Source organism: Polypterus senegalus, chromosome 1, assembly GCF_016835505.1.
Source record: "Polypterus senegalus isolate Bchr_013 chromosome 1, ASM1683550v1, whole genome shotgun sequence".
NCBI lineage: Eukaryota > Metazoa > Chordata > Cladistia > Polypteriformes > Polypteridae > Polypterus > Polypterus senegalus.
Window position 1 is genome coordinate 258,291,410 of NC_053154.1, and position 14,716 is coordinate 258,306,125.

The following is a 14,716-nucleotide window of genomic DNA, read 5'->3' on the forward strand; positions in this document are numbered from 1 at the left end:
GTGGGGGAATGCGTTATTTTCATAGATGTCCATTATCTCAAAAACTAGAACCAATTCAGCAAAAGTAATGGGATTTTTGAATTCAGCACCCTCAAAATACCCTAAGTCCGTTCAAAAAACCTTGGCACCTTTTTGTAGACCTGAGTAATTAGACATTTTTGAAGATAATAAAAAATGCTCACATTTTTAAATCAGACTAATGCTGTTTTTTTTTTTCCTTTATAGCTATTGGTAATGCTTACGCTGTGCTGAGTAATTCAGAAAAACGAAAACAATATGACCAGTTTGGTGAAGAAAAAGGTCACAGGCATGGACATTCACATACAGACTTTCACAGAGGCTTTGAAGCCGAGATCTCACCCGAAGATCTTTTCAACATGTTTTTTGGAGGTGGCTTTCCATCAAGTATGTCAATTTTCTTTTATTGATGGCATGTTTTGAAATAGAAGGCTTTGCACAAGTAATAAAACCCTTCACACATCTGAAAGAGAGGAATAAAAATTCTAGTTTGATTTAAAAAAAGTTATATTTGTAAGGCCTTTTTACCCAAGGCACTTTATAAGACAAGGGTATATTCTTGTTATCTACACATTATATAGTTGAAGCAAAGGGTGTTGATGTATTTTTCTTACAGTTGCAGTGGCCTGAGGTTGAATCCGCAACCTTGTGGTTTTTAATTCAATATTAACCACTTTCCCACACTTCTTGGCAGATTGCATGCACCATATGTATTTGATTGTAAGGAGTTAATGTAAGGCTGCGTAGGCGTGTATCTGCAAAGGAAAAAAACTTAAAGGTTATTTTGATCCTAAAATAGAAATAAGGTTAAAGACACAATTTTTGGCTGTATGTCCTTCATCATACAACTCAGAAGGAAAAAACATGTAACATACACACGTGGACAAAATTGTTGGTACCCTTCAGTCAATGAAAGAAAAACTAAAAATGGTCACAGAAATAACTTTAATCTGACAAAAGTAATAATAAATAAAAATTCTATGAAATTTAACCAATGAAAGTCAGACATTGATTTTCAACCATGCTTCAACAGAATTATTTAAAAAAATAAACTCATGAAACAGGCCTGGACTAAAATGATGGTACCCCTAACTTAATATTTTGTTGCACAACCTTTTGAGGCAATCACTGCAATCAAACAATTCCTGTAACTGTCAATGAGACTTCTGCACTTCTCAGCAGGTATTTTGGCCCACTCCTCATGAGCAAACTGCTCCAGTTGTCTCAGGTTTGAAGGGTGCCTTTTCCAGACGGCATGTTTCAGCTCTTTCCAAAGATGCTCAATAAGATTGAGGTCAGGGCTCATAGAAGGCCACTTTAGAATAGTCCAATGTTTTCCTCTTAGCCATTCTTGGGTGTTTTTAGCTGTGTGTTTTGGGTCATTGTCCTGTTGCAAGACCCATGACCTGCGACTGAGACCAAGCTTTCTGACACTGGCCAGCACATTTCTCTCTAGAATCCCTTGATAGTCTTGAGATTTCATTGTACCCTGCACAGATTCAAGACACCCTGTGCCAGATGCAGCAAAGCAGCCCCAGAACATAACAGAGCCTCCTCCATGTTTCACAGAAGAAACCATGTTCTTTTCTTGATATGCTTCATTTTTCCGTCTGTGAACATAGAGCTCATGTGCCTTGGCAAAAAGTTCAATTTTTGTCTCATCTGTCCATAGGACATTCTCCCAGAATCTTTGTGGCTTGTCCACATGTAGTTTGGCAAATTCCAGTCTGGCTTTTTTATGATTTGTTTTCAACAATGGTGTCCTCCTTGGTCGTCTCCCATGAAGTCCACTTTGGCTCAAACAACGACGGATGGTGCGATCTGACACTGATGTTCCTTGAACTTGAAGTTCACCTTGGATCTCTTTAGAAGTTTTTCTGGGCTCTTTTGTTACCATTCGTATTATCCGTCTCTTTGATTTGTCATCAATTTTCCTCCTGCTGCCACGTCCAGGGAGGTTGGCTACAGTCCCATGGATCTTAAATTTCTGAATAATATGTGCAACTGTAGTCACAGGAACATCAACCTGCTTCGAGATGGTCTTATAGCCTTTACCTTTGACATGCTTGTCTATAATTTTCTTTCTAATCTCCTGAGAACTCTTTCCTTCGCTTCCTCTGGTCCATGTTGAGTGTGGTACACACCATGTCACCAAACAACACAGTGACTACCTGGAGCCCTATATATAGGTCCACTGACTGATTACAAGATTGTAGACACCTGTGATGCTAATTAGTGGACACCCCTTGGATTAACATGTCCCTTTGGTCACATTATTTTCAGTCTTTTCTAGGGGTACCATCATTTTTGTCCAGGCCTGTTTCATGAGTTTATTTTTTTAAATAATTCTGTTGAAGCATGGTTGAAAATCAATGTCTGACTTTCATTGGTTAAATTTATTAGAATTTTTATTTATTATTACTTTTGTCAGATTAAAGTTATTTCTGTGACCATTTTGAGTTTTTCTTTCATTGACTGAAGGGTACCAACAATTTTGTCCACGTGTGTAAAAGGGGAAAGAGGAAACAAAGCCAGGGCAAATCAAAGGTGAAAAGTTGAGAGTAGATGAGAAAAAGCTGCCATTAGAGAAAATGAAGGAAGAGATTAATAAGCTAGTTGGTTATTACGACCTGGAGAAATATGTGATCCCAGTCTTAAGAAGGAGATTACCGTCCTCTGCTTTTCTTTGAAATGTGTGTTTAAAGTCCAAGACCAAGAGATCAGTGTGACTGTTATGAAGAGATGTGAAGTGATCTATAACAGCTTTGTAAGGTCGCAGTTTTGTGAAAGTGAAAAGTAACAGTGACTGTTTTAAATTCAAGCAGTATTTCTTGTTGCATTTGAAAACATATTACTAGCAAAGTTAATTAAATAAGCAACAATTGATGCATGTATTTATTTACACTTGCATTTCATGGTCTTCTTTATTTTCACATTTTACAATACCTTTACTTGCATTTTGTTTTTATTTAACTTTCTTTGAAGTATTCATTTCATGGAGCAGAAAGCTGTTTTTGTAATTAGTGAAAAGTAAAACAACACATTTCATTTAGCTTGGCACATAAAAGTAATACGTGAAATATAAAATTTTCATGGTCACACTTTACATAATTCTCTATTTTATTTATTGTGCGTAAATACTCCAGTTTTTCACTATTTCTTGGATCGAGAAAAATCCAAGGGATACTGTGTCATGAGCTGCTTTCAACAGTTCAGTATTAAAACTGCATCTGTATTTATTCAAAATGTTACGTTAAGTCAAAATAGTATTTTTCTATGTGTAGTAAATAGTTTACTAAATGACAGAATTACCTATTTCACAGGTTATGTTGGTAAATATATATGTAGGCAGCATGATGGACTGAGTATATATTTTATTATTTGGTACAATGTATTAATTCCTCAAGGGAGAATATAATACTGTTCACTTCACCAGTCTTCTCTCATTTTTGCAGTCTGAGCAGCTCATGCACCAAAGAGGGTTATGCTGGATTCACTTTTGTTTTGTTTTTTTTCTGTTTTGCACAGCCTCAGCACTTTGTCACTGTTAACCTGACCATCTTTTATGTTCTTTCATAGTAAGCTAGCAGCTCCAGTCTCATTTTGTTTATAATTCAGTGTGGAGCAGACACTGTGTTTTGGGCAAGCAGCTTATTTGCGATGCAAAGTAAGTGCTTGAAGTTGAATAAAACAACCTTTGGTACTCCCTATTGCGTTGGCTTCTTCATCCTTCTCGAGTTGTAGCAGGGTAATATCTCAATTACACATATGTTAACTATGTTGAAGAGCAGCAGGGTCTCCTTTGGAAGTGAGGAACTGTTCGTAAGTGAAAACAACAAGTGTCAGTAAGCACATGTTCATTGTTGATACTCCGAAGTACAGAATTGGAAATGCCTGCTTCCTGCATTTAGAAAGAAATGTGAACATATTGTCTGCAGAAGGTGTTATTTTTCTCCATACAGGCAATATTATCTAGTATATATATATTTACATAAGCAGGAAAATTTCATTCCAGACTTTTTGGGTTTGTTTGACTTACACTGCATAAAAGAACATCAGCATTTCAAAAACTGGTCATTAGCGACTATGCCTGCCCTTGCTTGTAACCCTTGATGCAGTTCTGTCCAAAGTGTGCCAACTGTGTCTGATTTACCAGTAAAGCTGTCAGTAAACAAAGTACACATCCTGCATGTGTTTTACTTGGGGAATGGAGAGCATTCAAGATGGCATTTTGTGGATGGCGCGATCTTTGAGTGAATGCATGTCACTTGCACTTTTTTCCACAGAAATGACAGACCTATATGAGTATGCAAACTTATCTTTGTGTCTGCGCATCTACAGTAGCATTTCGATATAGCTGTATACTAATTATCCTTAAATACAGCTTATTTCTCACCAAGTAACTAAAACATTGCCTCGGTCCCTCCATTTTCACAAATAAAGACTTCCATTTATTCTTATTCTTATATGCATTCATTGCCAGTTTGGAGTGTGCAAAAACTTTTGAGAGTGAGCCTTCATCCACTATGGCTCTCTTTACTCACGGCTCGATTGCTTGGTCCACAGTGTCCCAATTCACAGGTTCTCTCCCTTCTTCACGTAGAATTCATGCTCGCTGTGTACGTTGTTTCACACAGTGTGTGAAAACCATTGCAATGCCATTTCAAGTGAGTTTATAGTTATGTTTTACCTAACTGAAATAACTGAAGCACCCACAATTTTCAGATTTGCTGTTTTTCTTCATCACACATAATTAAACAATGTTTGATTGTGTGATGATTTTCCGTTGATTATTTTACAGCAGTGTACTGAAGATGGATGGCAATTCACATCTGGGAAACAATGTTCAGTAATGTTGATAACAGCTGTAGTAGAGGATCTTTTGAAGTAAAAAAGACATGCAAATACAATTAAAGTCAAGCTGGTGGAGGGAGACAGCGATTCACACTTGGGTACCAATGTATGACAGAATAATGGGTCTTTCTAGTAAAATACCAAAGAAAAATATCAATTGCGTTTTCAGAGCATAGTTTCAGAGTTACAACAACATGGTATTTGGAAGGACAGCAAAACGGGAATAGTCAAGGAAGGACAGGAGAGTTATATCCACACTGATGAAATATTTAAAAACACAGTGGTAATTCTTACCGGCTGTGGGACTTCCAAAAGCCATTTGGCAAACTCCAAACTCTAATTAGCCACTCATCCATAAATGCCTGATTATTTTAAATAGGTTTTCCCATCTCAGCAGAGGACTTCTGGAGCTCTGTTACCATTGTCCCATTAAGTCCTCGGTCACCTCTCTGGCTGAGGCATTTCTTCCCTGCTTACCCAATTTGGCTGGATGGCCAACTTTAGGATTGTTTGAAATCTCATCCATTTTACAATTATTGAGGCAGCCCTGAACACTTGAAGCTTTAGAAATGGTTTTGTTCACATGCCCTGATCTATGTTTCACCACAGTTTTATTGCTGCGGCCAACAGAGTTCCTTGGACTTTGACGTGCATTGTAATTTGGGAACCTTATATACACAGGTGTGTATCTTGTGTCCAGTCTATTCATTTGCCACAGGTGGACGCTGATGAAATTCTTGGTACATGTCCGCGATAACTAAAGCACCTGACCACAATTGAGAGTGTCATAGCAAAGGGTCGGAATACTTTTGTGAATGGGAGATATCAGTATTTGCAAACCTTTTTGAAAACATTTTCACTTTTTCATTATGGATTATTATTTGTAGATTGACGGGCAAAAATGGCAAGTGTATCTGTTTTTAATTTAGCAGCACTAAAGGGTGATGAAAGTCAAGGGGTCTGAATACTTCCTGAATCCAGTGCTATTTCCAAAGTGACAGGCTGCTTAAAATAAAATCCCATATTGTTATTCAACAACTTTTTAACAGCTTTGTGGGACTATGTGATAACCTAAACAATATTTATGTTGCATGGAATAAGTATAATATATATATATATATATATATATATCTCTCACACCTTTAAATACCACATGAAACAAATTATTGAAAAGGGAGTACATGGTAAAGGTCCTTGTTATTGCCTGTTTCCCAGTAGAGTTGTCATTAATTAATATACAGTGGCTTGCAAAAGTATTCGGCCCCCTTGAACTTTTCCACATTTTGTCACATTACAGCCACAAACATGAATAAATTTCATTGGAATTCCACGTGAAAGACCAAAACAAAGTGGTGTACACTTGAGAAGTGGAACGAAAATCATACATGATTCCAAACATTTTTTACAAATAAATAACTGCAAAGTGGGGTGTGTGTAATTATTCAGCCCCCTTTGGTCTGAGTGCAGTCAGTTGCCCATAGACATTGCCTGATGAGTGCTAATGACTAAATAGAGTGCTCCTGTGTGTAATCTAATGTCAGTACAAATACAGCTGCTCTGTGACGGCCTCAGAGGTTGTCTAAGAGAATATTGGGAGCAACAACACCATGAAGTCCAAAGAACACACCAGACAGGTCAGGGATAAAGTTATTGAGAAATTTAAAGCAGGCTTAGGCTACAAAAAGATTTCCAAAGCCTTGAACATCCCACGGAGCACTGTTCAAGCGATCATTCAGAAATGGAAGGAGTATGGCACAACTGTAAACCTACCAAGACACGGCCGTCCACCTAAACTCACAGACCGAACAAGGAGAGCGCTGATCAGAAATGCAGCCAAGAGGCCCATGGTGACTCTGGACGAGCTGCAGAGATCTACAGCTCAGGTGGGGGAATCTGTCCATAGGACAACTATTAGTCGTGCACTGCACAAAGTTGGCCTTTATGGAAGAGTGGCAAGAAGAAAGTCATTGTTAACAGAAAACCATAAGAAGTCCCGTTTTCAGTTTGCCACAAGCCATGTGGGGGCCACAGCAAACATGTGGAAGAAGGTGCTCTGGTCAGATGAGACCAAAATGGAAATTTTTGGCCAAAATGCAAAACGCTATGTGTGGCGGAAAACTAACACTGCACATCACTCTGAACACACCATCCCCACTGTCAAATATGGTGGTGGCAGCATCATGATCTGGGGGTGCTTCTCTTCAGCAGGGACAGGGAAGCTGGTCAGAGTTGATAAGAAGATGGATGGAGCCAAATACAGGGCAATCTTGGAAGAAAATCTCTTGGAATCTGCAAAAGACTTGAGACTGGGGCGGAGGTTCACCTTCCAGCAGGACAACGACCCTAAACACAAAGCAAGGGCAACAATGGAATGGTTTAAAACAAAACATATCCATGTGTTTGAATGGCCCAGTCAAAGTCCAGATCTAAATCCAATCGAGAATCTGTGGCAAGATCTGAAAACTGCTGTTCACAAACACTGTCCATCTAATCTGACTGAGCTAGAGCTGTTTTGCAAAGAAGAATGGGCAAGGATTTCAGTCTCTAGATGTGCAAAGCTGGTAGAAACATACCCTAAAAGACTGGCAGCTGTAATTGCAGCAAAAGGTGGTTCTACAAAGTATTGACTCAGGGGGCTGAATAATTACGCACACCCCACTTTTCAGTTATTTATTTGTAAAAAATGTTTGGAATCATGTATGATTTTCGTTCCACTGCTCACGTGTACACCACTTTGTATTGGTTTTTCACGTGGAATTCCAATGAAATTGATTCATGTTTGTGGCTGTAATGTGACAAAATGTGGAAAAGTTCAAGGAGGCCGAATACTTTTACAAGCCACTGTATCCTTCATTGGAACAATTTCAGTACTCTCATGCTGGATGATTTGGATATTTACAATAAATCTTAAATAAATAAATTCCTGTCATAAATGTACTTCAGAAATTATAAGCATTCCATCCAACTTATATCTTTAAGAATCACTGTCTCGCATCCCCAAAACAGATTAATTGACAAAAAAAGATTCTTGCCTAATAACTGAGACAATACATTGTTACTGTTTCAGGTTTATGTTAAGATAGTCTTTCTGCAAATGTTTCTTCTATCTTCCATTAGAGATAATTTATTAGTGCTTCGCATGTTTATTATTAGTGACAAGTTCAACACGAAGATTTAGACTTGAGCTAAATGGTGCTGTTCGTTAACATTACACTGATAAACTTAATTTTTATGGTGATTTTTATGTAAACAATGAAAGGTGATAGTTGGCAAGTGCATAGTCACCCCACTTAAAACACATTAAACAACTAGTTGAAAGCAGAAAGACAAAAAATAAAATACTGCATGGGTAATCTGATTAGATAAATCAGCTTATGTGTAATATCTGATTAGATAAATAAGCGTTTCCTCCAGTTGGTAGCAAAAAAGCTGTGGTGAACAACATACATGGAAGAAATGCAGCGGCGTCCTTTATACCCGTTCCCACAATATTTTTTATCTGGGTAATATCCAAATTTATATTTATACTTGGTTTTAAGTTTCATCTCCAATGTCTGCCTTGTGTGTAGATGGAAATCTAATATCACTTTTACTGAGCAAAATTCCCATCAGCCATTTTTAAGTTACAGGTTAAATGTGGGCGGCATCTGTTTGTGATTGTCTGGTTTGAGTGATCTGCTTGTATTTCAATGACAGGTTCATGTTCTTCTGTGTTGTTTTTAACATGAACAAGTACTGTCTGATAATGCTTGAATCACCGAAAACTCTTGGTAACACTAGATATAACCATGTTAAAAGGCAATCCATTTCAAAGGACACATTGTGTGGGTGATTTTTTTGCTTTTGTATTTGATTTCAAACTATAAGCTGCAATTAAGTTTTTAATATCAGTAATTTAAACACACTACTATTTTTTGTGTTCTGCAAGTTAGGTAAGGTGAAATCACATTTTGCCAGAGTGGGAATGAGTGTTTACAAAATGCATTATTCACATTTTAAAAGCAAATATTATTAAATGTGATAGAAAATCTGACCCCAAACTATTAAACATTAGAAAAAAGCAAAGGGTGTGTTACTTTTGTATAACCTCAATCTTGTCCAGGTAATCTAGTTTGGAAATACATTTTCATTTGACTGAAATGTGTAAGCAGTACAATAGGCCAACTTGAAACAGTCATCATGGATGTTTTTTGAAAGCAGAACACAACTTCAGCTTTCCAATACAGACCATACAAGACAGCTCAGTAGTTTGGATGAAGCAATTTATAGCGTACTAGCCAACCCGCGGCGTACCATACGCCGCATAATGAGGCCGGTTTTTTAATGATTTTTAAGCACAGGGAGAAAATTCACATTTGAAAAATCAGTAATGTAATAAATCTGCAAGAAAAGCAACATTTTAACAATGCACGGAATGAATCAACACACAATCGTCCGTGTGGCGCTCAGGCACGGAGAGTGGAACGGAAGGAGAGGAGAAGGATGTCCACTCCGCTCCCTCCGTCATGCTAATTTCTCGTCCAGTATGCACTGCCTGCTCATGTGCCCACCTCCAACTCCTCACTCGAGTCGTTGTCGTCTTTGCACAGTCCAGATGTATCTGTGACTTACGTAGACTTTTCATTGCTCTGTGCGGTTTTGGCTGCCTTTCTATATATAATCCACCAAGAAACCTGACCACAGTGGTAGCGAGGTGGGGGGGCGGGTCTGTACAAAGTGCAGGAGCATCTAAGAAGACGCATGTTTGTCGCGGAAGCGAATTGCTGTATGTAGCGTGTAAAACAGCTTGCTATGGTGCACGCGGTCTTGCGTCGTAACCGAAAACTCGTTTTTTTTAAAGACTGCTCACTTCATTGTGTTTTAACCTCCGTTGTAAAGAAATGTTTTAAGGATCCCATGGGATACCTCTCGCAAACCATTTTACACTCTGCATATGGCAATTCACCTCCGCGAGAAACATGCCTCGATGAACAGTCAACGTGGGTCAGAGCTGCATGTGACCTCTATGACAGACGAATGTAAATAACGCCGGTTTTTCTGTGTCGTCGCATCCGAGTTGGTGGGCGTGGCTCTGTGAGTTGTCGTCGTATTCAATGGTCTTGGAGTTGGTGGGCTGGGCTCCTTCCTGCGTGCGCCATAGGTGTCTCACTTGTCGGCGGCTTAGTGAATCCACACCCCTTCCGGCGTGCTTTCCATGGTTGTTTTGCCTTAATGAATTATATATATATAGATACTTTGAAAGTATCTGTCTTAATTGGTAGACATGAACTTAATAGTTTCTTGGTTGCTCTTTCAGCATTTAGCTCCTTGAAGACTGATGTGGAAAATTAGTAAACAGTCTTGATCTGTTTATATTTATTTTAACTACGGCCAGCGGCCGCCTCTCCAAACTCCTTAAACGGTGATACAATGGCAAACAAATTTTTTTTCACCTCCTATTTGCTCAAGTAGCTGTTGGCTTGCTGCGTGCCGCGTGATCTGCATTTCGTGTGGAGGATCGAACGTGTAAAAGCCTGTACAGCACCTGAATATTCAATTTCTTTTCACTGTTCTGTTATTTTCCCCGAGTAATATTTTCTAATTGTTTGCGTTAATGCGATCTTTACTCTCTTTTTTGGAGACTTTTGAATTTTCCTACTTCCATTATCTCTAACCTGCTCTGCATGTGTATCACGAGACTTGCATCTGATGGTTGTAAGTATGACTTCTCCGTCTCGCGGGAAGTGAAAGTGTCTCTGTCTCAATGTCTCTCTTCAAAAGATTACGTCTCATCCCCAGGAAAAAGTCTCGTCTTGTTGCAAGTTTTTTTATTTTTTATTTTTTATTATAATAGAGAGATTTCCTTTCTGGTTTACTTTAGTTCAAATACTAGCAGTCAGTGGAGTGATATTCCTTCTTAAGAAATGTTTCTTAATTACACATTAACCAAGCTTACAACTTTATCTTATTAATATGTTTATTTGTCATTGTCTACAATAATGAAATAAAGGTAAGAAACCTATCATTTTAGACAATTACTTGTCATCAAAAATTCATAACCTGTTCAGACTTAGCATCAGACCACTGACTTTATTGCAAGTTATGCTTTAAAGATTTTGTCATCACAGATTTCAGCTCTGGTGTATTAAATAAAGCCTTTATCTCCTTTCAAAGAGTGTCAACCCCTTTAAAATTAACAATGTGCCTTCCTGTTTAAGAATACATTTACAAAACTTATTACATCTATCCATTATCAAACCTGTTTAATCCAGTTTAGAATTGTTGGGCTGGAGGAGGATTCCATTTTTGGTGTAATTGTCTAGTATATGTACTTTTTATCTATCTTAACACCAAAGGTGAAGTGGTTCCCACACTTAAACTCATGGAAGTCACCTTCTGGAATTCTAATTACTCTCATTATCTCATCTTGTGTTTAGAGATATGGATAGATTATGAACTTTAATGCTCATATTGATAACCCTTTGGGGAAAAAAAGTCTGCCAGGTGACCAGCAAACTCGGTATCCTAGGCTATGTTCCTAGAGGCCACCATTTTCTCTCTAACCAATGTTTTACTTGGAAGCTTTTAATGAAATATAGTATTTGATTCTCTGACCTGCTAAGTTCTGTTGTTCTGCCTCATAAGACAATTCCAAGAGAACAATAAATCTTGTACCATTTAAATTCCCTCTGTCATTGAGCCATACTTAGGCAAGAAAGCAACTATGAAACAAACAGCTGTGATTTTGCTACACAATTTTTATGCTGTATTTGAACTTTTGTGTGTGGCAATCTTTAAGTGTTACCAAAATATAAACAAGAAATGGTCCATTTGTCTCGCTTATTTAAGATGTTTTTCATGAATAAATGTTAGCTAAAATAGTTTTAAATCCAGACATTTATATAATGAAGTATAATTGATTAAAATGAATAGTTTTCAAAGTAAGGATAAATGAATAAAGCCTCCGTTTTAAGATTGACAGAATGTTTTCATTTTTTCTTTCAAAGGCAACGTTCATGTGTACAGTAATGGTCGAATGCGATACACTTACCAGAGGCCAGAGAGGAGAGAGCAGCAAGGGGATGTAAGTGAACCGGTTTTATTCTGACCAAAACAGGTTTATGTATGGATTTCTAATATTCATTTTTATTTTATTTTTTTTGAAAATTATGCTACATTTTGTGTTTAAAAAAAAAAAAATTCAGTCAATGGGAAATTACCACCTTTGTATGGTTTATTGCTAATGAAAATTATTAACAATATCCTTTTTTATTGGATTCTTTGGCGCTGATATGATAGCTTAACTTGCTGTTTTTTTTACCTTTCGATAAATCATATCCAAAGCCTAGTTTAAGTAATGCGCTGCTAAACAGTAGCATTGGTGGTTATTCTATTCTTGGTTGTTTGGATACATATTGAAAATACTAGATGATAAATGTAAAACATTTTAAAAACTAAACAGAAATCAACATCTTGGACAATTTTAAAACACAATTTTCTGCTTTTTACATTCCAAATTTTGTGTTTGTTGAGTGTAAGTGGGCTCAATGATGGACTGATGCCCTTTTAAGGGATATTTACTACCTTTTAGCCAGTGCTGCTGAGGGAGGCTTTGAGCGTGTGGCCCTAACTGTAGTAAAGTTGGTTTGAGAGTGTTTGTGGTGTGTTAGAAGACTGAACACATTTTCACTGTATTGAACTACTTTTAGAATCTAAGTATGCACCATAACTTCCATAAAGTGAAAGACACATTTTAACAATAATTTTGCACAGTGGCTATAAAAAGTATTCACTCCCTTGGAAGTTTCACATTTTTTTGTTCTATACCAGAGAAACACAGTGGATTTAAATTGTTCTATTGTGGTTTTTTGGACACTAATCAGCATAAAGACTTCAATATTTTAATATGAGAGTGAAGACAGATCTTTACAAAGTGGGCTAAATTTATTACAAATACAAAACACAAAATTTACCCCCTTTAATGTGATCAATTGTTTTGTTTTATAAGTAGTAGTATAACTCTGTGAAAAGTTGATTTTAAAGCACATGTCCGCAGATTGATGCAAAAAAATATCCAAGTCAATGAACGTCCCTTGAAATGTGATTTAATCAGTCATTAAGAATTATAAAGAGTATGGAAAAACTGAAAATGTGCCTACAGTAGGCTGTCCACAAAAACTGAGTGATCCTTCAACTAGTGAGTGAGGCCTTCCCCAGTGCAGCTTTATTGGGGAGTAGCAAAGGAAATGCCACCATTTAAAAAAAAAAGAAACCAGATGAATGGAATGTTTGACTCTGAAGTCGGCTGGAAGATGATGACATGGTCTGATAAAACTAAACTTTAGCTGTTTGCCATTAGAGTAAATGTCACCTTTGCATTAACCATATATTGTATAATATAAAAAACATACTATCCTCACTGTGAAACATGGTGATAACAGTATATTGCTTTGGGGATGCTTGCCTGTAGAAGACCCTGGAAAGCTTATGAGAGTAAAAAGTTAAAATGACCACTGAACTGTTCCACTGAACAAAAACCAATTCACATATTTTACACTTTCTGGCATGTGACTGCTTTGCAAAATGTAATGTAATAGGAATTTATTTAATATTGCTTAGTATTGTTACACCTGCTCTATCCAGTTCAGGATAAATGTTGTCAAGGCCGGATCCAACTCTGGATGGGATGAAAGTCCTCTACAACCTCTACACATTAGAGCAGAAAAACCTGGGGTCTGCACTCGAGATACTTGGTCCATGAGGCACAGTGCTAACAGGTACACCACCATGCCAATGGAAAGAAAATTGTCATATAAATTCAGGGGGCATTTTAAGGCTTATCATGCATACATCTAATCTACATAAACACCATTTAAATATAGTAGATTACTAGTTTTATATCAGATATATAAGCAACAAAATAAATGATGCATAAATATTAAACACCACAGAAGCAATTACAAAAAAATAAGTATATCACATGCCAAACGTGAGCACAATGAGGGAAAATTAACATTTCAGCTTCCTGGGAACATCCTTTGCTTCTGGGACTGGTCATCCTTTGTCAGTGGTATACCATTTCCCATTTGCGGCCATACCTTTAGACTGTGTGTACTTCAACTCTATGAGATATTCTGTCTCTGAGTTTATTAATACACTTGCTGCATTGCTGGCTCCAACTCTTGTTAGTGTCGAATAGCATCTACAGTTTCACAATGTTGTCACAAGGTGTCAGTATTCTGTAATACAGCAACAAAAAAAAAATAGAACCACACATTCAGTACAGTTATTTGTGTCTTAATAACCTGGTTACTGACAGAAATATGTTTTTTCCAAAATGCCATGTAAACCCTTATTCCAGTTAGAGAAATTGGGTTTTTGTTCTTTGGGTAAACAGGATTAACAGAGGTAGATTTATCTGTGAATAATTCATTGATGTGGCCATGTAACCCTGTAACTGGGTTATACTTAAGGATTTTGTAGTCTGTGTATGTTCGTTGCACTGTGTTCAGATGCTTAGCATCACACTCACTTTTAACAACCACAGGTAGAATTGCCCACAAAGATCACTTTCCTGAGGTAAATACTTGGACGATAACATTGTTCATTCTCCTGGTTGAAATAATGTTTCAGTATTTCAGAAATAACTAGTCGATGAACTGAATGTACAGTGATAAACTCATTGGCACAATCTCAGGAGCTATGTGTTAAGTAATGTGTTAAAAGTAACATGCATTATGTGGTCTGATTACTTTTCAAAGTAGCGAGTAACCTAATGCAATAATTGCATTACTGAAGTAAAACTATCTGCATCATTATTATCTTTGCAGCATTGGGTGTAAGGCAAGCAACACACATATCAATG

General features: G+C 37.2%; 1 protein-coding gene across 1 annotated transcript in view; it reads left to right on the forward strand.

The window, feature by feature from the left end:
• dnajb12a (DnaJ heat shock protein family (Hsp40) member B12a) overlaps positions 1-14,716 on the forward strand; it is a 64,390-nt gene that overhangs the window by 18,131 nt on the left and 31,543 nt on the right. The window contains exons 4-5 of the mRNA XM_039772649.1: positions 226-405; positions 11,859-11,935. Coding sequence (XP_039628583.1) covers positions 226-405; positions 11,859-11,935 — 257 coding nt within the window. The remainder of the gene's footprint in view (positions 1-225; positions 406-11,858; positions 11,936-14,716) is intronic.